Raw genomic sequence first — 24558 nt, 5'->3', positions numbered from 1 at the left:
TAGTATTTAATATTATTAAAGTAAACTATTAAGCTAATAAACCTCTTTCTAGTAACTATAAGTCTTTAATTAATAAGAAAAGTATAAAAACTAAAGTCTATTTTAATTTTTAATACTTTATTTAAAAGCTTCTTTTTATAGTATTATCTATTTAATTATTTAATATTAGCTAAAGAAAGTAAGTTAATAAAGCTTTTATTACTTTAAATAGTAAAAACTTACTTATAAATATAATAAATATTAGTTATTTTATATAAAATTATTATTAAGAGCTATATTAAAGCCTTATTACTAATATATTAGCTTTACTTTATTTATTTAAGTAATTAAATTAATAAAAAATAGTAATTAAGCTAGGTTATATTAATCTTACTATTTTTTAGCTATTTTTTAAAGCTATTTAATATTAGTACCTTTTTAGTAATTATTTTATATTATTTAAAAGTATAAGTAATATTATATATTAAAGGATTAAATAATTTAAAGTCTTTTTAATTTTTTTATAAATAAACTATAGCTAATTATATTATAAAAGCTATATTAAGGTAAAAGTTATTAATATTATTATATTTTTTAATATTATAAAAATCTCTTTTATTATTTTTAATATAGTATTTATTATAAATAATTAAATATAATATAGTTTAATTAATAAAATAAAAGAAATAATACTTATTATTTTCTTTAAATATAAGCTAGGTAATTTAAGTTTTTTAATTAGAAGGGCTAAGGTTTTTATTATATATATATAAAGACTTATTAGTTTAGTAACTATTATTAGATATTATTATAAGTAATTAAAAGTAAAAAGCAGTAATTATTTTAAAGGTAAGGCAGGTTATTAATATAATAAGGCTTTTATAAGACTTAAAAAGTATAAAATTAATTAATTAAATACTTTTAATCTTAATATAATAAAGGAAATATATATATAAATATAAGATTTATAATAGTAAAAGTATAAATTAGTATAAAAAAAGAGAAATAAAAGTAATTATAAATATAAATTAAAAATAGCTTTAAATAGCTTTAAAATATAAAAGTAAAAAAGTAAGTTAGTTAATAAAGTAAAAAGTAAATAATATATTAAATAAAAAAAAGAAAAAGAAATTAAAAAAAAAAAAAAAAGCTTTTTATATTTATAAAAACCCTTTATATAATTATATTAGTAATTTATTATAACTAAGTACTTAAAGCTTTTATTTTAAACTTAAGATCTTTCCTTTTTTTATTACTTTTTACTTTTTTTTTTCTTTTTTTCTTTTTTTAATTTTTACTTTAACTTTTCTTATTTAACTAATCTTTTTTATTACTTTAACCTTTTAATACTAATACTTATTACTATATTTACTAAAGCTTTTAATAGCTTTAATTTCTTAAAAAAAAAAAAAAGCTATTTTAAATCTTATTATAATTACTAATTACTATATTTATAAGTTTAAGTTCTTTTATAAAGTTAATTATTATTAGTAATTATATAATAGTATTTAAATTAATATAAAAGATTTTAAAAACTTTACTTTTTATATATTTATATATATTATTACTTTTTATATTACTTTTTATATTAACTAATCTTTTAAATCTTTAACTCTTTTAATATTTAAATTTATATTATTATAGCTTTTAATTAAATATAATATCCTCTATATATTAAGCTTTTATATTTTCTTTTTTTTAATTTTTTAATACTAACTATTAAATTAGCTTTTACTTTTTAAAAAAAAATACTTATATTTATTAATTAAAGTAATATTACTTTTATTATATAGTTTATTAAGTATATTTATTAATTACTTTAATTTATATATATTTTAGCTAAATTTACTTACTATTAAAGCTAGTTCTTTTTTAAGCTTATTAAAAGTAAGCCTTACTTTAAAGCCCTTTTAATTAATTTTTTTAGCTTTTATAATCTTAAAATATACTAAAGTTATATTAATTCTTACCTTTTTATTATTAGCTAAAATAATAAATACTTTTTTTAGCTTTTTTATTATTATATTTTAATTAAAAGTTTTTAAAGTAGTTAATACTTTAATTATATTTAAAATATAAAGGCTAATTATAACTAGTACTTTCCCTTAGTTTAACTACTGTTTTATTATTAATTTTACTTTATCTATTTAAATATAAGGGCAGTTAATTACATGCCTAGGTATATATATTTAATTAATAGAAGTTAATTTAACTTTCACTAACTAACTTATATAAAAGTTAACCTTATTCCTTTAATTTTAACTTTAATAAAACCTTCAGTCTTAGAACCCTGCTATTACCCTGCCTTTACTCTCTTTAGTTAATTTTATATAATTAGGAAGATATAATATAAATAATTAGCCTTAATAATTATATTCTTAAGCCACTTTTTATATAAAGCTAAGTTTAGACTTATTAATATAGTAAGAAAAGCTACTTTTTTTATATTAAAAGGCAGGCCTTTTTTTATAGCCTTTTCTAGCTTATTTAATCTAGCTAGCTCTTTAACTAGCTAAACTAGATAAATAAAATAACTTAAATAAGCTAGATTTATATAACTAATTAAGTTAATTAAAGTATAGTTAAAAATAGCTATTTTAACTAAGCTAGATAGGCTTTTAAATAAAAAGTTCTTCTTAATAGCTATAGTTATTATATAAAGCTTATAATAATCTTTATTATTAGCCTAACTTAATACTAATTTAATTATAGTAATAAGGTTATAGTTAGTTATATAATAGCCCTAATTAGGCTCTAGGCTTTTATATATAAGTATTTTACTAATAGCTGTAATTAATATTAATAACTATAACTAATAAGTTAATAAATATACTTAAGTATAATAAGTATACTAGGCCTAGTATAATTTTAGTCTTTTAGTAAAGGTAAAGGAAAAAGGTTAATATAGCTATTAAAAAGTAAGTAATACTTATATTACTTAGTTAAAGCAGTAATTATATTACTTAAAGTAAATAAACTTTAACTAATATTAACTTTTATAATTCTAGCTTACTATAGGGGCTTTACTATTTAAGCTATTATATAAAAAGCTAAAAGCTTAATAGCCTTAAATAAAGCTAATAGTAATTAAAAAAAAAAAAAAAATAACTAATACTTTCTTTTTATTTATTAAGCTAATAACTTTTTATTTAGCCCTTTTAAAGCTTTTTTATTAAGAAAAGATAGTATTATTAAAGTAAGTTTTTTTTATAAGCTAGAAGATTTTATTAAGTATTTATAAATTAATTAAACTTTTAGTTTTTTTTAAAAATTACTTATTAATAGCTTATAATATTATAAGATAGTAAATTAAATAATATAATAATAGTTAAAAGTATTAAATTTATAATTAAATAATTAAAAAGTAAAAAATAAAATATTTTTAAGTAATAAAAACTAGGTTTTTAATATAAAATTTATAAAATTAAATAATTAATTAATACTTTAGTTTTTAAAATTATATTTTTTTTATAATAAATTTTACTTTATTTAAATTCTTTAAGGTTTATATCTTAAAAATCTATAATTTTAATACTATATTTAAGGAATTTAAAATATATTTAATACTTATTTAAAATATTAAAAGTATATTTTTAATATATTTTTTATATTATTTAAGTATTTAAATAATATTTAATTTAAATTTTAAGTTTTTAAAATATATTAAAATTAATTTATTTTTTTTAAATCTAGATTTTATATTTTTTATTTTAATAAAATACTAGCTATTTAAAGGCTTATCTTTTTTATATATTAAGTAATTATTTACTTTTAATCTTTTATTTATATTTTTTAAGGCTTTTTTACTTAATATTTTTTTTTATTTTAGTTAAATTTTATATTCTTTTTTTAAGCTTTTATAATTTTTACTATAATTTATAATTTATAATCTTACTTTCTTTTTTTTAATATAATTAAATAATTACTTATAGAAATTATAAGTCTTTATAAAAGTAATTATTTTTTTTTTTTTTTATTATTATTATTTATTTCTTTTTTTTTATTAAAAGTATAATTAATATTAAATATTTTTAATATTATTAGTTTTACTTTTTATATTCTAGCTATTATAAAGCTAAAAGCTTTTAATTTTTACTTTTTTTAATTTATTCTAGGATTAATTAATTAATTTATAAATATCTTTTTTAGCTTTTAAAAGCTCCTTTAACTATACCTTAAAATATATTAATAGTCTTTTATATAAGTTTAGTATTAAATTTAGTATATTTAAATCCTCCTTTTTATTTTTACTATTATTAATCTTATTTTTAAAATTAAAAATTACTTTAGTTTATAGTATTAATTAAATTACCTTTAATTTTAGTTAATTATTTAATTTAGTATTTTTAATATTAAAAATTAAGCTTTATAAAAATATAGCATTTTTTACTTTTTTATCTAGCTTTAGGTTTTTTTTATAAATTTACTATTTATTTTTATTTTTAATAAACTTTTAAAGCTAATTCTTATAAATTAACTTACTTAAAAGTAATATTATACCTAGCTCTTAAAGTATATAAAAGTTAGCTTTTAAATAATATTTAATAATATAAAATAGGCTATTTTATTTTTTAATTAACTTATATTTAATTAATATATTATTTACTTTTAATATATTATATTTAAAAATAAAGTCTTTAACTTATAGTAGCTATTATTATATTTTATATTAAAGTTTATTATTATATTAAGTAGCTACTTTCTTTTAATATTTAATAACTTTTATTTTAGCTTTTTTTATATTTAATCTTTTTATTTTTAAGATATAGATTTATATTTCTAGCCTTTTTTTTAATATATTAACTATATTTTAATTAATTAATTACTATATAAAATATTTAACTTTTAAAAAATATATAGGCTCTTAGCTATATATAAAGTAAAAGGGTAAAAATTTATATAATTTCTTTAAGGCTATTTACTTAGTAAATAAAGTATATTTAAGATTATTTATTTAAGTATATTTCCTTTTATATTTAAGCTTTTTTAATACTTTTTAAAGTATATAATACCTATACTTATTTAAACTATTAGCCTTAAGATTATATAATAATATTTTAATAGTCTTTATATTATATTATTAAAATACTTTTAGTAATTCTTTTTTTATTTTAAGTCTTTTATTTATTATAGCTATTATAATTATTTTAAAGTATAAAATAAAGCTTTTAATAAATTATACTATTACTTTTATTAATAATACCTTTAATAACTTAACTTTAATCTAGCTTATTAAATTATAATATACCTTAAGTAAATACTTATATCTTTAGTTATTTAATAAATTAAAAGATAAAATATCTTTATAGTAATATATAAAGTATAGCTAATAAGGTCTTATAATAAGAATAATATAATATAATACTTATTTTTTAATATATTATATATAAGGCATTATATATAATACTAAAAAATATAATAACTTTAAAAGTAAGTCTTAAGGTTATATAATACTGCCTTTAACCTTATAATCTAATTAAATAAATAGCTTTAATTTATAAATATAAAAAGATATTTTCTTTAGCCTTAGTAAGTTAAAGGCCTTCTTTATTATTACCTAGTTAAGGTAATTAATACTAAAGCTTTAACCCTAAAGGCCTAATTTTAAATAAGCTAAAAACTATAAAAACTATTTAAAAATACTATACTATATAATTAATATTAATAGCTATAACTATTTTATTATAGCAGTTAATACTTATATAAATAGTAATCTAATTAATATTAATAATCTTAATATTAATAATATCTTTAATTTATATACTTTTTTTTAGTATTTAAATATTATAAGTAAAGACTTATTATATATTAATAAATTAATACTAATATAATAAGTTAATCTTATAATCTTTAATTATATTATAAGGCTCTTAGATATATAAAATATATTTATTATATTAACTATTATAAGTAAATTAAAGGCTTTAAAAAACCTAGCTAATTACTTAAAGTAAAATTAAAACTTATTAATAAAGTAATAGGCCTTTATTATAGCTATTAAATTAGGTAATAGTAATAGCTAATATTAAGTATAATTTATAGAATTAAAATATATAATTAAAGTAGTTAAATTAATAATATAAATATTATATTATAGGAATTAAAGGCTATTATAAGGTAAAAGAAAGGAAATAAAAAAGAAAAGAAAAGTAAAAAAGTAAATTATAAAATAAAGGTTTTAGTATTAAGGAAAAAACTATAAATATTAATAGGCTAAAGCTAGCTTAGTAAGTTAGTAATAGATTAAATTAAGTTATAAAGTAATATAAAGCAGCATAAGGAATATAAATTAAAAGTAAATATAGCTAATTAATACTTAAAGTTATTTAATATATATTAAATATTAAAATAGACTTTAATAAAAGGATTATTTAATACTATATATTAGACTTCTTCCTTTAAGTACTATAAGTAATATTTCTAATAAGTCTTATAAAACTTAATAGTAGTTATTATATTTTCTTAAAAGTTCTTTTAATAATACCTTCTTTTAATAAGGTTTATAGTTATATTATACTTTTTATAATTACTAGCTTTATAATATTATTTAATTACTTACTTTTAAATTATTAAGTCTTTTTTAATTAATAAAAGCTACTTTTATTACTTTTATAAGCGCTTCTAGAGTTAATAACTTTAAATAAAAAATACTTTACTTTACTTTTTAAAAATATAATATTAAAAATCTATTATCTTTAGTAACTTCTTTAATATTAATAAGTATTAAGCTAAGTATTTTAACTTAAATATATAATTCCTATTTAAGACCTTAAAGGATTTATTAATCTTAATTATATTAAAATAAAAGTTAATAAAATTCTTTATATTTTCTTTAACTTTTATATTTAATTAATTCAATAGCCTTACTAGCTTATATAATAGCCTATTAATAACTTTATTTTTTAAGCTTAATATATACCTTACTTTAAAGTTAAAAAGAAGTAAATAGCTAATTTATTAAAAAATAAAAGACCTTAATATATTATTTACTTTACTATTTAGCTAATATACTAAAACTTATATATTAATTTTTAAAGTAAACTTAATACTATATATTATTTTTTTAAATCTTTTAAATATATATAAAGCTACTTAATATTCTTTTTTTATTATATTATATATTAACTTAGCTTTATTTTATAACTTTATTTTAAAATATATTAAATAATATTTTCTTTTAATAACTTATATTAATATTACTCTTTAACTAGTTAGGCTTATATTAACTATAAAAATAACTTCTTTTATCTCTTTTATATAATTAAAAGTAATTAAAAAAAAAGTTAAGTTATTTTAGCCTTTAAGGTATCTATTACTTTTTATTTAAGTTAGCTTTAATAAAACTTAATATCTTTTTAAAATAACTTTATAAAAGGTTTAATAATTTAAGTAAAATAATAGATTTATTACTTATAATATCTAGTTATTTTAAAAAAAGATTATATCTTTTTAATATTAATATAATTTTTTTATTTTATAATTTTAATTACTTTAGTATTATTAAAGGCTTTTTTATATATATTATAAAAATACTTTACTATTACTATTATCTTTGAGTAAAATTAAAATAACCCTTTAGTAATAGTATACTTTAATAACCTTATATTAAAAAGTATTTTATTAATATTAATTAAGTACTTAAAGATATACTTTTTTACTTTTAAAATAACTTATTTATCTTTATAAGTAATAATTAGTCTTTTAATATAAATATTATTAAAAAAAGCCTTATAAACCTTTAAAATAAAGTCTTTAAAAATATAAATAATATTCCTTATAAATTATATTATTAAATTTATTACTTCTTAAAGTAAACTATATATCTTTAATAATCCTATTAATATATTAAATATAATTATATTTTTACTTTTTTTATTTAAAAGGAATTAATTATATTTTAAAAAGAAATTTAATAATAAAATAACTTTATATATAATAAAATTAGTTAAAAACTTATCTATATATAATAAAAATAAGCTATTTTTTATAATTACTTTATTTATTAAAGTTATAAAGTTAATTAATTAAAAATTACTATCTTTTTTAATAATTAAAAATTAAAAATTTTAATAAATATTATAAAATTCCTTTAAAACCTTTTAAGTAAGTTATTTTTTTAGTAGCTTAATAATTATTACTTTATATTTTTTAAAAATAAAGATATTTCTAGCTTATTATACTTTATAAAATATAACTTTTAAAACTTAAAAAAAGGCTATAATTAAATTTAATTACTTATATTTTATAAAGTTTTATATTAATATAGCTTTTTAATTATATATTACTTTAAGGAATATATTTAATTTAGCTTTAATTAATATACTATTTATTTAATCCTTTAGTTTTAAAAGCCTTTTTCTTTTTAACTTACTTTCTCTTTTTATTTTAAAGAACTTTAAAGTAATTTACTTAAAGTATTTTATTATTATATTTAATATATTTTTAATTTTTACTTATTTCTTTTCTTTTTATAAAAACTTTTTATTTAAAACTAACTTATTTAATAATATATTATTTATAAAATAAATCTTAATTCTTTTTTATTTATATATTATATTAACTTTAATATTTATTATATTTATACTTTTATTTTTATTTAATTTTATTTTAATTTAATTAATTATACTTTAATACTATTTAATCTTTTAAAAAGTAGCTTTAAAGACTTTTTTATATTACCTTATACTTTTTCTAGTAATTAGCTTAATAACCTTATTTATAAATTCTTAGCTTATTATTTTAATTAAAAGTAAAATATTATTTTCTTTTAAGCTTAATATACCTTTAACTTTTAACTTAATATAAAAATTAATATTTATTTTAAATTAACTAATCTTTTAATTCTAATTTATACTAGCTTCTACTTAACTAATTTTATAGCTAAAGTAATAAACTTTATATTACTTAATTAATAAATTAGTAATATTAATTTATTTTTTAATAAATAGTTAAATATTATTTAAGTTAATTTTATAAATAGTATTTTTAAAATAAAAAAAATAGTAATTCTTATTAAAGTAATAAAAAAATACTATAAAACTTAAATATTTATTAAATATATTTTAGCTTTTACTTAGCCTATTATTTTAAGCTTATTTTTTATATAAAATATTATTATAGCTTTAACTTTAATTACTTTTAGCTTATAAATTCTTATAATCTTTTTTAAAATAATATTTTCTTTAAACTTTATATTTATTATAACTTTTATAATATTTTTATTAAAGTTATTAAATTTAATTATAATCTTTAATAATTTTTATTTTTATATTAGTATTTTATTTCTATTTTAAAAGTAAGTATTTATATTAAAGTTATTAATTACTATATCTTTTAAGTCTTTATTATAAAAAGCTATTATATTTTAATAAGTAATTTTATTTCTTTTTTATAAATTAATTAGCTAAGGTATTATATATTAATTTATAATTTAAATAATTATCTTTATTTTATAAAAAGTACTTTTATTTTTTATAATTATATATTTTCCTTTTTTTAATTTAAGCTTTTTATAATTCTAGATATACTTATTTAACTAATTAATTATATTTTTATTATTAGTTTTAAATTAAATAATATAAATCTTAATTATTATACTTATTTACTTTTAGTAATTATTACTATAGTTTTACTTAATAAACTAGATTATATTTATAAAAATTAAGTTATATTAACTAGGTTATATACCTTTAACTATTTAATATAAGATTTTAGTAATATTATTTATTATATTTTTAAGTTTTTTTATAACCTTTTTATTAAGCTAAAGGTTAAGTATTATTATATTTTAAATAGTTATATTAATCTTTTTAATATATAAATCTATTTTAATCTTATTATAAATTTAAAGTTAGTAAGATTTAAAGTTATTTAATTTTTTAAGTCTTTTTTTTTACTTTAAAAGACTAAAATTTCTTAAGTCTTTTACTATTATTTTCTATTTTAAGATTTTAATAGCTTTAACTTCTTTTTTATTATTAATATATACTTATTTCTTTATATTTATATTAATATTTATATTAAAGATCTATACTTTAAAAAGTAATAAAAGCTTTTAATTTTTTAAATTTATATTTAAGCTATTATTAAATATAATAAAATTTATTTATATTAACTTTAAAACTTTAAGCTAGGTTTTATTATATAATTTATTAATAACTTTAATAAGTAATTAAGTATTATCTCTTAAGTAAGTATATAGTAATATATAAAGCTTAAAATTTAGCTATTTTTTTAAGTATTTTTAAATAATACTTATAACTTTACTTTATATATTTTAGCTAACCTTTATATTATTATAAGCTATTATTTATTTAGTAATTATAATAAAGTAGGATTTAAGGAATTTAAAGACTTATATATAAATTAGCTTTTTAACTTTAAAGTTATTTTTTACTTTATATATTAAATAAGCTAGGATTAGTATTTTTTAATATCTTATTTAAGTTATTTTATTAATTATATTATAATTTACTAATTTATTTTTTTTATTATACTTTAAATTAAAATAAGTCTTAAAAAAATACCTTTTTTTATTATAGTATTAATATAAGTATTATTATCTTTAGTTAATATAATTAGTATTTACTTTTATATTATAATCTTTTTTTATTTAATTATTTTATTTAATAGTTATTAAATAAATCTAGATTATAATATATTATAGTTAAACTATTATTTAATTTATAGCCTTTTTATTTAATTACTTTATAATTATTTTCTTTACTATTTCTTAAAAAATACTTTTAAGTTTATTAAAAGTATTAATTTATATTTTCTTTATTAAATTAATAAAATTATTTATAGTAACTTTTATAATTATTTTTTACTTTTTTTTAAAAATTTATTTAAAAACTATTTTTATAGATTTTACTTTAATATTTTATAAGATTATAAAAATATTTTTAATATCTTTAAGATAATAATAGTTCTTAACTTTAAAGATTTTATTATTAACTATTTATTTAATTATTTAAGTAAATTTATTATAAAATATAGCTTTTATTTTCTTTTAACTTTTTTTAAATTAAAGTAAAACTTTATTTAAAATTTCTTAATATATAGTATTTAAGATATTTTTAAATTAAGTTATTATATCTTTATAATTAGCTTCTAGCTTTTTAAACTTAAATTAGTAATATATTAACTATTTAATTATTTAAAAATAATTATTTAAAAGTTATTTTAAGTTTAGCTTTTTAAGCTTAGCCTTTAAGCTATTAAAAGTAATATTATCTTTAGCTATAAATATTTCTTTAAGATTCTTTTTTATTTCTTTTTAATTATAGCTTTTATAAGCTTAATATATATCTTTAATAAAAAAAAGAATAATAAAAGCTTTTATAATTATTATTTATTTTTCTTTAAGTATATTAAAATTATTTATATAATATTTAAAATAATAAAAATATTTAGTAATATTACTATTATTAAAAATCTTTATATATAAGGTAATATTATTAATTATAGTATATAGTTTATAATAGTTTTAAATAGCTATAATAAAGGCTTAAAATTAAGTAGCTATTATAGTTAAGGCTATTATAATTAATTAAATTTCTATTTTTATAAAAAAAGTATCTATTTTATTAAATAAAAAAAAAGTATTAATAGAATTTATTTTAGTAAATATATAGTAATTAGTTAATTTATATTAATTTAATATAATTATATTACTTTCTTATACTTTATATAAGCTTTTAAAGGTATTTTTTATATTTATTTTTTATAAAACTATTATACTAGTTACTATTATAACTATTAAAATTTTTATAAAAGTCTAGAATATTAATAATATAAAAATATCTTATAATAAAGTCTTAAAGACTTATTTAATTAAATAGTTTTAAAAGATTTTTTACTAAAGTTCTAGGATATTACTAAAGTTAGTTATCTAAAAAGAGAAAGTCTTTAAATTCTTATTTTTAATATAAGGACTTTAATTTATATTATTTTTAATTAAGTAAATACTTTTAAGGCTTATTATAATACTATTTTTATATTATTAAATTAAAACTAGTTATTTTTAAATACTAAAGTATAATACTATTTTAAAATAAAAAGTAAATATAAAGTAATCCTAGTTTATTAATTATAATATTACTTTTTATACTTAAAAAATATTTAATTTTATTACTTTTAATTTAATATATAAAGGATCTATTACTTTTTATTACTTTTATAAGTAAATTATTATTATTATTATTATTATAGTCTTTTACTTTTTATTTTTTTATTTTAATACCTTTTTCTTTTTATAAATCTATAACTTTAAGTAATATAAAAATACCTTCCTTTTTAATTAATTAAGTAATTTTAAAATCCCTTTAGTTAATAACTATTAGTAAATTAAATTATCTAAGTTTTAAAAACTAATTTAAAAATAAAAAATAATAATAAAGAAAAGGCTATAAAGAATAATATTTCCTAATATATCTTTAATTATAAACTTTATATAACTAGTTATAAAAGTCTAATTAAAATAAGGTCTTTATTATTAAATAAAGAAGTAAGTAATTAGTTTAATAGTATTAAATATAAAAATAAAATATATAAAATTTAATTTAAAAAAGTATAAAGAAGCTAAAATCCCCTTTAAGGTCCTGTTCTTTTATATCTATTAAGATAAATAGCTTTCTATTTTTACTAATAAAGCTAGACCCTCTTACCTTAAGCTATATACTTTAGCTATTATAATAAAAGTAATAAAAAAAGCTAGTTAATTTAATTAAAAGAAATAACTTTTTTTTAAGTCTTTTTTTAACTTTTTAAAAGCTAATAACTTATTATTAACTTAAATTATTTTAATTAAGTTATAAAAATCTATATAATAAATTAACTTAATTAAGCTATAATTAAAAATAGCTATTTTAATAAAGTTAAATTAATACTTTAATAAAAAGTTCTTTTTAATAATAGTTATTATTATATATAACTTTTTATATTTTTTTTTTTTAACTATTTTTATAATAAGCTTAATAGCGATATTAAAGTTATAGTAAGTTATATAATAAGCTTAATTATATAGCTATAAGCTATTTTATATAATAAGTATTATATTAATAGCTATAATAAATATTAATAATTATAATTAATAAAGTTTAACTAACTATTAAATAAAAATATAATAAATATATTAAAGCTAGTTATAAAAGTTAATTAAAGATCTTTTAATTAAAATAAAAGAAAAAAGTTAATATAGCTATTAAAAAGCAGTACTTATATTACTTAATTAAAGTAATAATTATATTACTTAAAGTAAATAAACTTTAATTAATTTTAAGCTTTATAATTCTAGCTTATTATAAAGGCCTTATTATTTAAGCTATTATATAAAAAGTTAAAAGCTTAATAGCCTTAAATAAAGCTAATAATAATTAAAAAAAAAATATTAATAAGTATAATTAATAAGTTAAGAAATATACTTTAAAAATATAATAAATATATTAAGCTTAATATATTATAAAAGTTAATTAAAGATATTTTAGCTAAAATTAAAAAAAAAGTTAATATAATTAATAAAAAACCTATAAGTAATACTTATATTACTTAATTAAAATAGTAATTATATTACTTAAAATAAATAAACTTTAATTAATATTAACTTTTATTAAAAAGATAAAATATCTTTATAGTAATATATAAGGTATAGCTAATAAGGTCTTATAATAAATATAATATAATATAATATTTATTTTTTAATATATTATATATAAAGTATTATATATAATATTAAAAAAATATAATAACTTTAAAAATAAGTTTTAAAGTTATATAATACTACTTTTAACTTTATAATTTAATTAAATAAGTAATTTTAATTTATAAATATAAAAAGATATTTTTTTTAGCCTTAGTAAGCTAAAGGCCTTTTTTATTATTATTTAATTAAGGTAATTAATATTAAAGCTTTAACCCTAAAAGCTTAATTTTAAATAAGCTAAAAACTATAAAAACTATTTAAAAATACTATATTATATAATTAATATTACTAGCTATAACTATTTTATTATAGTAATTAATACTTATATAAATAGTAATTTAATTAATATTAATAATTTTAATATTAATAATATTTTTAATTTATATACTTTTTTTTAATATTTAAATATTATAAGTAAAAACTTATTATATATTAATAAATTAATATTAATATAATAAGTTAATTTTATAATTTTTAATTATATTATAAAGCTTTTAAATATATAAAATATATTTATTATATTAACTATTATAAGTAATAATAATAGCTAATACTAAATATAGTTTATAAAGTTAAAATATATAATTAAAGTAATTAAATTAATAATATAAATATTATATTATAAAAATTAAAGGCTATTATAAAGTAAAAAAAAAAAAAAAAAAAAAAAAGTAAAAAAGTAAATTATAAAATAAAGGTTTTAATATTAAAGGAAAAATTATAAATATTAATAAATTAAAGCTAGCTTAATAAGTTAATAATAAATTAAATTAAGTTATAAAGTAATATAAAGTAATATAAAAAATATAAATTAAAAGTAAATATAGTTAATTAATACTTAAGATTAACTTTTATAATTTTAATTTATTATAAATACTTTATTATTTAAGCTTTTATTTATAAAGTTAAAACTTTAATAGCTTTAAATAAAGCTAATAAAAATTAAAAAAAAAAAATTTAATTACTTTTATATTTAAAAATTATAAATAAAATAAACTTAATAAAAAAAATAGTAATTTAAATTTAATTAATTATTTTTTAATACTTTTTTAAAAATTTATTAAATTTATTAAATTAATTTTTAAATTACTTATATTATTTAAATATTATTATATAAGTATTTTTTATAATTATTAATTTTAAATTTTAATAAAAAAAAAGTATATAAAGCTTAAAAATATATAAAGTAATAAAAAAATATATTAAACTTTTACTAATTACTTAAAGAGAAAGGTTTTTATTAAGTTAAATCTACAGGTATAGCTCATAGCGTCATAGACCTACCTGAATCTAGCAACTATTTCCTAACTTCATAACTCTTTACTCTTTATTTAAAATGGATAAATATTGGCCCCAGGCAATCCTTTCCTCGCGGGCTTTTCATAATCGAAAGACTCGCAAATTCGCTCCACAGGCTTCCAGCTCCTCAAGCATCACAAGAGTCATTAGCTCATACCAACTTCAATGCCCCAAAGCTCATTCCCTGGCTCGTACTCAAGTCAGCCGCGATCCAGCCAAAGATGAAAAGTATGCAAGACAAAAACGTCACCCCGCCAACTCTCCGCGATTTGAGATTCATCGGTTTACCGATCAGGAAGACGGGTTGGAGGGCGACCTATTCCTCCCTGACGTGTTGGATGCTTCTTTCATCATGGCCGGAAGTCGGAGGAAAATTCAAGAGATCTTAGATCGCGCAATTTTCCCGGAGGATTCAGATTTTGATGCTGAAAGTGTCGCACACAGCCCCGGGGGAAGATCGGCGGATAACTCTGACGCCGATGATCAGCAACATGAGACCTGCCCCGACCAGCAACCATCTGATGTCTCGGGAGATGAAGATAATCACCCGAAACATTCCCGTGGCGACAAGACCACTGCAGATTTGCGATCTGACAATTTTGAGAAGAATACTTTCCGACAACCAAAGTTCTGGCTTTCATGGAGAGGAAAAGTACTTGTAAAGTCTGAATCAGGTGTAGTCCCGGAGGATCATTCACCACTTGACGCGACTCAATCTGGCAACGGTTATATTGTCTTTACTGGAAACAAGTATCAAAAATTCAAAGGTACTATCAGCTGTGATGTTCTTGGTTGGGACAACGTTGCAATAACTGGTTGGAAGCAGTGAACTCTGTCCGTGGAAGGGCTGGACTCTTACAAAGCATAGACTATGTTACATCTATCATATCATACCATAGAGCTGATATTACCACTTGATTCCCTTAAGCATCTCCCACTGAGCTACTTGCCGATGATACTCTCGCGATCTCTTGGATGAAGACTTTGAGCTTCGTTTCTCTGGTTTGCAAACAAGGCCATGACTTGTAGCAACAATGTAACATGGTGCATCAACCAGCCGCCACACGACAAGTGGACATGCCATAACATCTAATGTACAATCTCTATCGTGTTTTCTCAGCTGGTCGCCATTATGGCGGCAAGCTAGTTACTACATAAGTAAAGCTGAGCGAGATATTGCCTCTTCAGCGACTGGAGAGCACAGATCCCATGCACGGAGCATAAAGAGGAATACGGAACCCGTACCTTGATGTACGCTAGTACCTTGCGGAACTTCAAAATTCAATCATGCGACACGGAAAACTCAATTCACCGACGTTGCAGCTCAGGCTCCAGTCGGCATTAACTGAAGGTCTTCAATGCGTTACAAGGGCATCATATTGGTACGCGATGGCCAGCCTGACGTGATGAGGAATCTGTACTGATGGGGCCTCACTCCTTAGCAAACCTCCGCAATAAGTCGGAAGGACGGAGAGAAGCGGATGATTTGTCAACACAAGACGTACCAGAGTCACTGCAGACAAGAACACGACGCAACTTACCAAGCAACTAGTGACTTCACTCATGGCGATGATATTTTCATGTACAGACTTGCAGGTATTAGTGTCATAGACGAAAACCATGCTATTCTGTGTATTACCTCTCCCTGGCTGGCAGTGGATCTGAATATCAGGATCGGCGACTAATACTCCAATCAGAGTGTTTCTGTCTGCACATATGGCCATGACGACTAACGAGCGAGGGGTGAAGATATTGCCCCTCAGCTTCAACCAACATGAATCATTAGACTCAAGGTTGTGGAACTATGCAATGATTCTCACGTTACACGCTTCGTTGTCACTTCAGGGATCCGCCAGAGTGCGGAAACTATAGAAGGCATAAGACTAGCGGAGATGGCTGGGAACAGACTGGGAGCATGGCAATAAGATTAAACATAGTGATGATATCTAAGTTGAAAAATGGACTATGGTTGATAGATTGAAGCAGCTCCGGATCGCAAGACGACTCTCAATCATAGAAAGTGCTGGAACCGGCGATCTGTCGTAAAGGCTGTTGAATCAAAAGGAGTAGAGAATACTCATGGGGGGGCTTACACTGCATGCGACTGAGTATCCAAAAGCCAATAGTTTGAGCTTCATGGAAGACATCACAAGTGATATGTCGTGACCATGTCCATGAACTCAAGTCAAACAAACCTAGACCTTGAACTAATGCAGGTATAAATCGATACGAGACTCAGCTGTTTCGCATCTCACGTGATCTCATGATCTGGCAAATCAGGATCAGGCTTCCATTTTGAGGTGTAAGCTGGTCCTAAAGAAAGTCCCTGACAAAAGCTAAAAATACCCTAAACGAGACTATTGAATGTTGTGCATACAGAAATGAACATGTCAACACACCCTCGAATCATCAAGATGGTGAGCCCAACCATGCTGTTTCCTGTTCTGAGTGGCACTAGCGATCAATCGCAACACCCTCTCGACCACATACGCTCTGTTGGTAGACAAATGAGGCACTACGTCTCATAAATATCGCAATTCTCACTAGTGGCGCGAGACTCAGGAGTTAATTGATGTTAAAACACCGTGATCGAACTTGCATGAGGCGCCTGCATAATTACAGTCACATATAATGTTGGTGATGGATCTTCGGTGTTGGTTTGGCTCCGAAAGATTCTCGTGCTTTTTTGAATCGGCCAGAGCCAAATCGAACGACGAGGAAAACAAGTCAGGCTAAGCTGAAAGACTTGGCTGACTCGATACGCATATCAGAAAGCTTTAATAGAGTTCTTTTACTCAGTCATGAGCTATTCAAGGTGACAATGTTACCACGTCAGCGTACGGAGTAATCGAATAGCTCTCAGGTTCCCAGGTATCTGGAAAATATCACAGGAAAATGTCGCTGGAAAGTCTTTCTTGATACGAGTACACTCGCCTCAACGTTGAGGCCGGTTTGGCTTGATATCCGTATTCCTGGGCATGCAACCGCTTGTAGCGTCTTGATTGGGGATGGCTAGCTAGACCAGACCAATTTCGCCTTACACATGATATGCATAATGAGTGGCATATTTTGTTGTGTCATGCTGATAGCATTATCTCCGGAAGACTCGGTTGTGAGATCTGGGCAAGGCACAACAGCAACAACGAACCAAAGCTGTAGAGTGAGAAGCTGTTCTCGTGCCAGCATAGCTCTTTCGTTCTATTTCTATCTGGCCGTCGGTGAATACGATATACCCCTCGAACTACTGTTTCACATCAACAGGGTTGTTCCATCCAGAGCTGGCCTATGGCCGTCTGGCCACAGAGAGTTCATTTGTCCGAACCGCAACTGAAGACCAATCGGTGAGAGCAACCCAGCAAATATTCGTAGCATGCATCTGTTGGTTGGATTTAACATTGACTGTTTTACTAGTTAGGTTCAGGGAAGGCTTGATCCAACCTTTGCTCTCTGCTTCTGCATGAACACACCACATTCAGAAGTGCATGCATGATACGAGAAGGCACAGGTTTATGTTGGTAAGCAAGCCACCACCAGAAAATCGACGACAATGACAAAATCATTCTCCAACAACGCCATGTGGCAGAACTTTTCACAGTATCAACTCCATCCCGAGAGAGCAGTCATGTTAGGGTGGAAGCGTAGTGTCCTTGTAAAAGCCAATCGCATCTAAGAATTAAGGCGGAGTTTCTCATCCGACAAGGGAGAACTAAGGCACCACGATGCATGCCTGTCTAATATTTTCCAAGTGAATAGGGATGCCACCACGAACTCAACACGGATTGCACATGATCCCAGCCGATGCATTCACGACGGAGTGCAATACCCTGATCGAGACAAACTTGCAGGTGTTTTATGATTCCTCCCGACATCTCATCCGGCGAGGAGGAAAAAATATAAAAGCTCGCTGTTTTCCCCTAGAAATCTATCTTCTTCCCTCCTCATCCGCCTTTCATATTCTCCGATTTTCCAACTGTCTCATCACTCTTTAGAGAGACTTGACAATCAATCTTACAATCTTTTCCTCACATTAGTCAAGATGAAGCTGTCTGCTATTACACTCCTGGCTCTAAGCTCAGGTGCTGTCTCTGCTCCAGTTGCCGAGCCTGGTAGGGAGGTCTACTACCCTGAGTACAAGCCCGTCAAGGGCTGGGGAGAACATGGCGGGCCTGGAAAACCTAAGCCATATGATCCCGACTATGGTGTAGGGAAGGCGAAGCCTCACAAACCAGAACCTTGGCATCAGCCTCACTACCCGCCAAAGCCTCACCATACTCCTCCCAAGCCCCACAAGCCTGATCACCCTGGAAAGCCTGACTATCCCAAGCCGGAAAAGCCAGACCATCTAAGCAAGCCCCATAAGCCGTGGGAGAACAAGCCTGGCCAGCCTGGGAAGCCTCCTCACCCGCCCCCTAAGCATCCTAAGCCGGAACCTCACCATCCTCCTCCCAAGCCGCACAAGCCTGAGCCTCATTACCCACCTAAGCCTCATAAAACTGATCACCCAGAAAAGCCCAACCACCCCGACAAACCTGACTATCCTGAACCCGGCAAACCTAGCCACCCAGGAAAGTCTGACTACCCAGGTGGTAAGCCAGACCATCCAAGCAAGCCTGAACATCCAGGAAAGCCTGACTATTCAGGACCTGGCAAACCTGATTACCCGGGTAAACCTGATCATCCCGGTCCTGGTAAGCCTGACTATCCTCAACCTGGAAAACCAGATGGTCCCGGTAAGCCAACAGGACCAGGCAAGCCTGATAAGCATTCTACTTAGGTCAGCAATTCATGGCTACCCTTCCATGCTTCAACAAAAGCTTAAGTCGATCTTGCCTAATGCAAAATCAAACCCACGACTGGCCCAAAGTCTGTGATCATTGGGCCCTAGGACTTACAACTCTTGTGCTAGGATGATGATGATCTTTCTTTTGGGGGATATTCACGCAGGGCAATCAACACTCATTTCTTGACTTCTCATACACATCTCAACGAGTCCTCTGTTTTTACCTTTCGACTTTACAATTTCTACTCTCAAAGTCTTTGACATCTGTTGTGGACTGATTTCTTCTCTTCTCATACTCTCTTTAAATTGTATTTTCTCATAGCTAGGTTGAGCCAGTGGAAGGCTAATGAGACCTGACGCTACACGCTATCATTAATATCAAACATGGTCTTCTCTCGAGTTTCATTTCGTGATTGTGCTATATTATTTCGAGTCGCTGAACCATTATCCATGATCACTGTTCGTTGTGATCTAGTCACCATTATGTGCCTTGAAATGTACCAGTACTTCAGTGTGGCATCTTCAGCCCATACAAGTCTTATGTTTGTCCGTTTCTATGAGATACATACTATAAATGCCTGATATATAGTTCAATAAAGTTTGGTTCCGAGCTCAGTTCCGGAACCGGACCTCCAATTCCGATTATCCGTCATCAAGCGGGGTCAAGCATTCTATCTCGCCATACCAACCTCACATCCTCATATGAAACAAGTGCACAAATTTGACACATCTTTGTCGTTGATTCGAGCTCATAAAATGACTGTCCACAGTAGCCCTGATGACTCGTGGCACGGGGTTATAACTTCAGATGGTCCTTTCCAGCCCGAGAAGGACCGCTACCATCTATACATTGGCCTATTCTGCCCTTTTGCTCATCGGGCAAATCTTGTTCGGCACCTCAAAGGCCTCCAAGATATCATCAGTTTATCTGTGGTGAAGCCCTACCCCAAAGGCGATGATAAGGGGTGGCCTGGTTGGCAGTTCCCGAGTACTCCTGATGATCTTTATGAAGGGGCTACCGAAGATCACCTCTTCAAATCAAAGTATATGCACGAAGTCTACTTCAGAGATGACCCAGATTATAGAGGACGGTACAGTGTACCTGTTCTCTGGGATAAGAAGGAGGATCGAATGGTCAATAATGAGAGCCACGAATTGCTTCGTTGGTTACCAACAGCCTTCGATTCCATCCTTGACTCGAACAGCCCCGGGCGAGACCTTGAGCTCTATCCTGAGAACTTACGATCGACCATTGACGACATTAATGTCTGGATGCAACGAGACCTCAACAGTGGCGTCTACAAAGCCGGGTTCGCCACGACTCAGGAGGACTACAACAACAATGTGCCAACGGTCTTTGCAGCACTCAACAAACTCGAGGCACTAATTCACCAAAATGGAGGCCCCTATATTCTTGGCAAGCAGCTCACTGAAGTCGACATACGCGCGTATGCCACCGTCGTCAGATTTGACGTTGTCTATGTTGGCCACTTCAAATGCGATCTTGGAACCATTCGCGCCAACTACCCAGTCATTCATGAGTGGCTCAAGAACCTCTACTGGAATGTTCCGGGGTTTAAAGAAACGACAGACTTTAGGCATATCAAAGAAAACGTAAGTCCGTAACTCATTTATCTGAATGGGACTAATCTTGTATCAGTACACAAAGAGTCATTACAAGATCAATCCTCTTGCTATTACACCTCTTGGTCCCTTTCCATATATGGAGGAAGGCGTTGAATTGGACTTTGGCAAGCTGAAGCCAGGAGTGATTCGTCACCCGGCTGTGCTTGAGCGACAGAAGGAGTTGTATGGCTCCGCGGACTTTACCCAAAGGCTCTAGTAGCCGTATAGATAGTAAAATCCTCCAGAAGCATATGATGCATTAGATTCGACATCGATTATTTTGCGCTTAAACTTCAAACCGACCCTCATATTATCCTAAATTGTACTTGCTCAAGCATGTATCATTCTTGACTGAAGTTGTGAGACCTAATGTCCAAAAATACTCAAGACGGTCCCATGTTTCCTTGGTTCAATTCCATGCCTGTAGCAGACTGCAGCCACGTATTCCAGTCAATCTCGGTATCAATATCCATATTCATATCGATGTTTCCTAATCCATTACCACTTTGATCCATGTCGGCCCAAAGCCACGACGCAATATCTGCATCTCCAGGCTGGCCATCTGCCCATGGTTGGGGAGGCATGTTCATATCTGTTGGTGGTATATCACCAGATACGCCCATTTGGAGACCAGGATGGTAAGAAGCAAAATCGAATGAGGGGTTTGCCCACTGAGCGGCATCGTTACTCATAGCTGGATTAGCTGGGGATTGGGTCGTGGCCCTATCACTGGTTTGAGGTACAGGTTGCTCGGAAGTGCCATAGGTAGTCTTGCCAACAGCAGAGCGCCAATGCTCCAGAAATCGCTGCTGCGAATTTGCCTCCTGCGATGATTCCGGGCTGACAGGAATAGGAAGGGCGCGATCGGCCTGCTCCAATTTCTCGACCATAGCTGGGTTATTCCGAATTTGCGCCAGCTGCTCGTCCCGATGGCTCCTCGCTTTAGCCATCAATCGACGCAGCGGAAACCACATACGCGCATTCTTGGTCATGTTGTGCTGCGACGGTATCAGCCAGACGCTGTGCAGAGCCACCCATGCGCGCTCGACAGTAGGCGACCACTGCCGCCTAGATATCTCAATCAGAAGCCATACAATGGCATACCAGTGAGTATACGTCTGGTAGATCCATCGCCACTGACGGCATTTCGGCTCAGCATTGAGCGCGTGGTTATGCTCTGCAACCTCAATGGCGGCGATGAGCAGTCTGTCTCGAATCTCGTCTGAGGACCGCTCATTCGGTGATGCAAAAAGCGACGGAAGATACACTAAGAGCGTCAGCTTCGAAAGCACAAGCCGCGTGCATACGATCCCGACCCAGTTGGCTATATCTTCTGGATGTGCGGAGCGGAAGAGGTAGCCATTCTCGAGCTTTTCTTGGATACCGTCGAGTAGCTTCGCCTGCTCTTCGAGCGTAGGCCCAGATGAATGAATACCCGATGCCATCAACTGCCTCGAAACTCGAGCTAGTTCGCACATGGCGAGTGCGAAAGACATGTCTGTAACGCCTTTGCGCTCTGGAGGAGTCTCCTTCGTCTCGGGCTCAATGTCCGAAGTGTTAACATTGAGGGGTATCTTGGTATCAAAGCTATCCTGCGTGATTGAGAACTCGGTCCCCTGATCTTCAGAGGCACGAATGTCAACTGTAATGATCATCCACCAAAGGCGACGTCGTTGCTCGACTTCAAACGGCGATAGATGCTGGAACCTTGAACCGTCTCGATGGAGGCCAACAGCATGAGCCATACGGATCATCAAACCAGTCATCATCCAAACGTAAACAGGGCTATCATATCGCCTCGCCAGAGATAAGAAAATGACCAAGGCCTGAACAAGGACAATATCCGGGTTGTTGAGGAAGTCAGCTCGTGCCAAAGCCTGTTCGAGGCCTCGGCGGAACTTCATATTGAGCTCCGTTTTCGTAGACCCAAAGTTGGCTAGCACATCATCGTCTTCCATGGATGTGATGGCAGCGTAGTAGATGGAGAAGAGCAACGCCTGGTGCTTGAGAGACACCTTGGCCGCTGTACCAGGTGAAGGACGGACCATCTTTCTGATGCTCGGCATATGCACAATGTGCATGATGAGATTAATGTTCTCGTCGAATACGTCCAGTAGGAAGGGGATCTGAGATGGTAACGGTCTGAAGTCCTGTTCACCGGGCGATGCAGGAGCTTGGCTGTTTCGAAACAAAAACGCATGTCGCTCCGATGGTTCCCGGTAGAGTTCCTGAGTTGAGGGAGTGCTGACCGGAAAGTCTTCATCCTCTGAAGACTCGTCGTCATCTGCCATCCTACGAGTGTCCATCTTCAACCCATCGAGCTGCAGGCAGTCAGAGCGATAAATGGGAAGAAGCAAGGCTGTAGTTGACGTACCTCATCACTGATACGGGACCAGAAGCCACTAGCTACATACTTCTCTCTATTCTTGTCCTTGATCACCATTCTCCCAAAATGTTTCTGTACATCCGAAGCTGTCGATGTTGAGGACGGACTAGCCGCATCCTTCACAGCATCTTGAGGCGACGGAGCATCAGAGGATGCACCCCTACTCGCAGCAGCATTAGCCACCTCAAGCTGTCCACTCAACTCCTTGACCAAATTCTCCAGCGTCCGTAGCCTATTCATGACCTGATCGGTCCCAGAGCTGCGGCCACCACCCTGACTTGCAGCACCCTGTCCATTATCGGCGATGCGCTCCAAGCGCCTGGCCCATCTTGGAGGGCGGTCATTGGAGGGAACCACGCAGGGGATGTTAGCCTTGCGACAGTTTGAGCATGGTGATAGCTTGTCGCAGCGCACTTTACGACTGCGACATACGACGCAGCTGCGGAGCTTGGCTGTGGAGGCGTTCCTCGCGTTTTTCTCGGGCGCGGAGGCCGAATCTGACGCGAGAGGGGTTGGGACAGCGGGGGAGGGCGTCATTCGTGATGAACAGCGATAAAGAGACCAGCAAAGGTTAGATGGTCTCCTGTATGCACAGCTTGGCCTGGAAATAGTTTGGTCTTTTTGTCGCGATAGAGATTTACGTCTTTCCTCGTGGAAATGAGCGTTTCTTCGGGTGAACTATCGCGGTAGATGCGCTGCTTCCAACTCTCGCTATCGTATACCATCAGTCACTACTTCATCACTGGTTTCGGCCGGCTAGGAATTCATCATAGCGACAATTTCTCT

General features: G+C 26.4%; 4 protein-coding genes across 4 annotated transcripts; 3 read left to right on the top strand and 1 right to left on the bottom strand.

Annotated features, from left to right (window-relative positions):
• Positions 1 to 15332: 15332 nt before the first annotated feature.
• J7337_012378 (uncharacterized protein) lies at positions 15333 to 15809 on the top strand (the record flags this gene model as incomplete). The annotated part of the gene is made up of 1 exon (XM_044829904.1): positions 15333 to 15809. The coding sequence occupies one exon, from the start codon at positions 15333 to 15335 to the stop codon at positions 15807 to 15809; it is 477 nt and encodes a 158-aa protein (XP_044674820.1).
• Positions 15810 to 19016: 3207 nt separating this feature from the next.
• J7337_012377 (uncharacterized protein) lies at positions 19017 to 19754 on the top strand (the record flags this gene model as incomplete). The annotated part of the gene is made up of 1 exon (XM_044829903.1): positions 19017 to 19754. One exon carries the CDS (start codon positions 19017 to 19019, stop codon positions 19752 to 19754), a length of 738 nt encoding a protein of 245 aa, XP_044674819.1.
• A 762-nt stretch (positions 19755 to 20516) lies between these two features.
• Positions 20517 to 21603, top strand: J7337_012376 (uncharacterized protein; the record flags this gene model as incomplete). The annotated part of the gene is made up of 2 exons (XM_044829902.1): positions 20517 to 21374; positions 21421 to 21603. The coding sequence occupies 2 exons, from the start codon at positions 20517 to 20519 to the stop codon at positions 21601 to 21603; spliced, it is 1041 nt and encodes a 346-aa protein (XP_044674818.1).
• A 166-nt stretch (positions 21604 to 21769) lies between these two features.
• J7337_012375 (uncharacterized protein) lies at positions 21770 to 24309 on the bottom strand (the record flags this gene model as incomplete). The annotated part of the gene is made up of 3 exons (XM_044829901.1): positions 21770 to 23707; positions 23761 to 24144; positions 24205 to 24309. 3 exons carry the CDS (start codon positions 24307 to 24309, stop codon positions 21770 to 21772), a joined length of 2427 nt encoding a protein of 808 aa, XP_044674817.1.
• Positions 24310 to 24558: the final 249 nt, after the last annotated feature.

The sequence above is a fragment of the Fusarium musae genome, chromosome 10 (assembly GCF_019915245.1).
Source record: "Fusarium musae strain F31 chromosome 10, whole genome shotgun sequence".
Lineage (NCBI taxonomy): Eukaryota > Fungi > Ascomycota > Sordariomycetes > Hypocreales > Nectriaceae > Fusarium > Fusarium musae.
The sequence above is the reverse complement of the archived record's forward strand: the minus strand, read 5'-3'. Positions and strand labels throughout refer to the sequence as shown.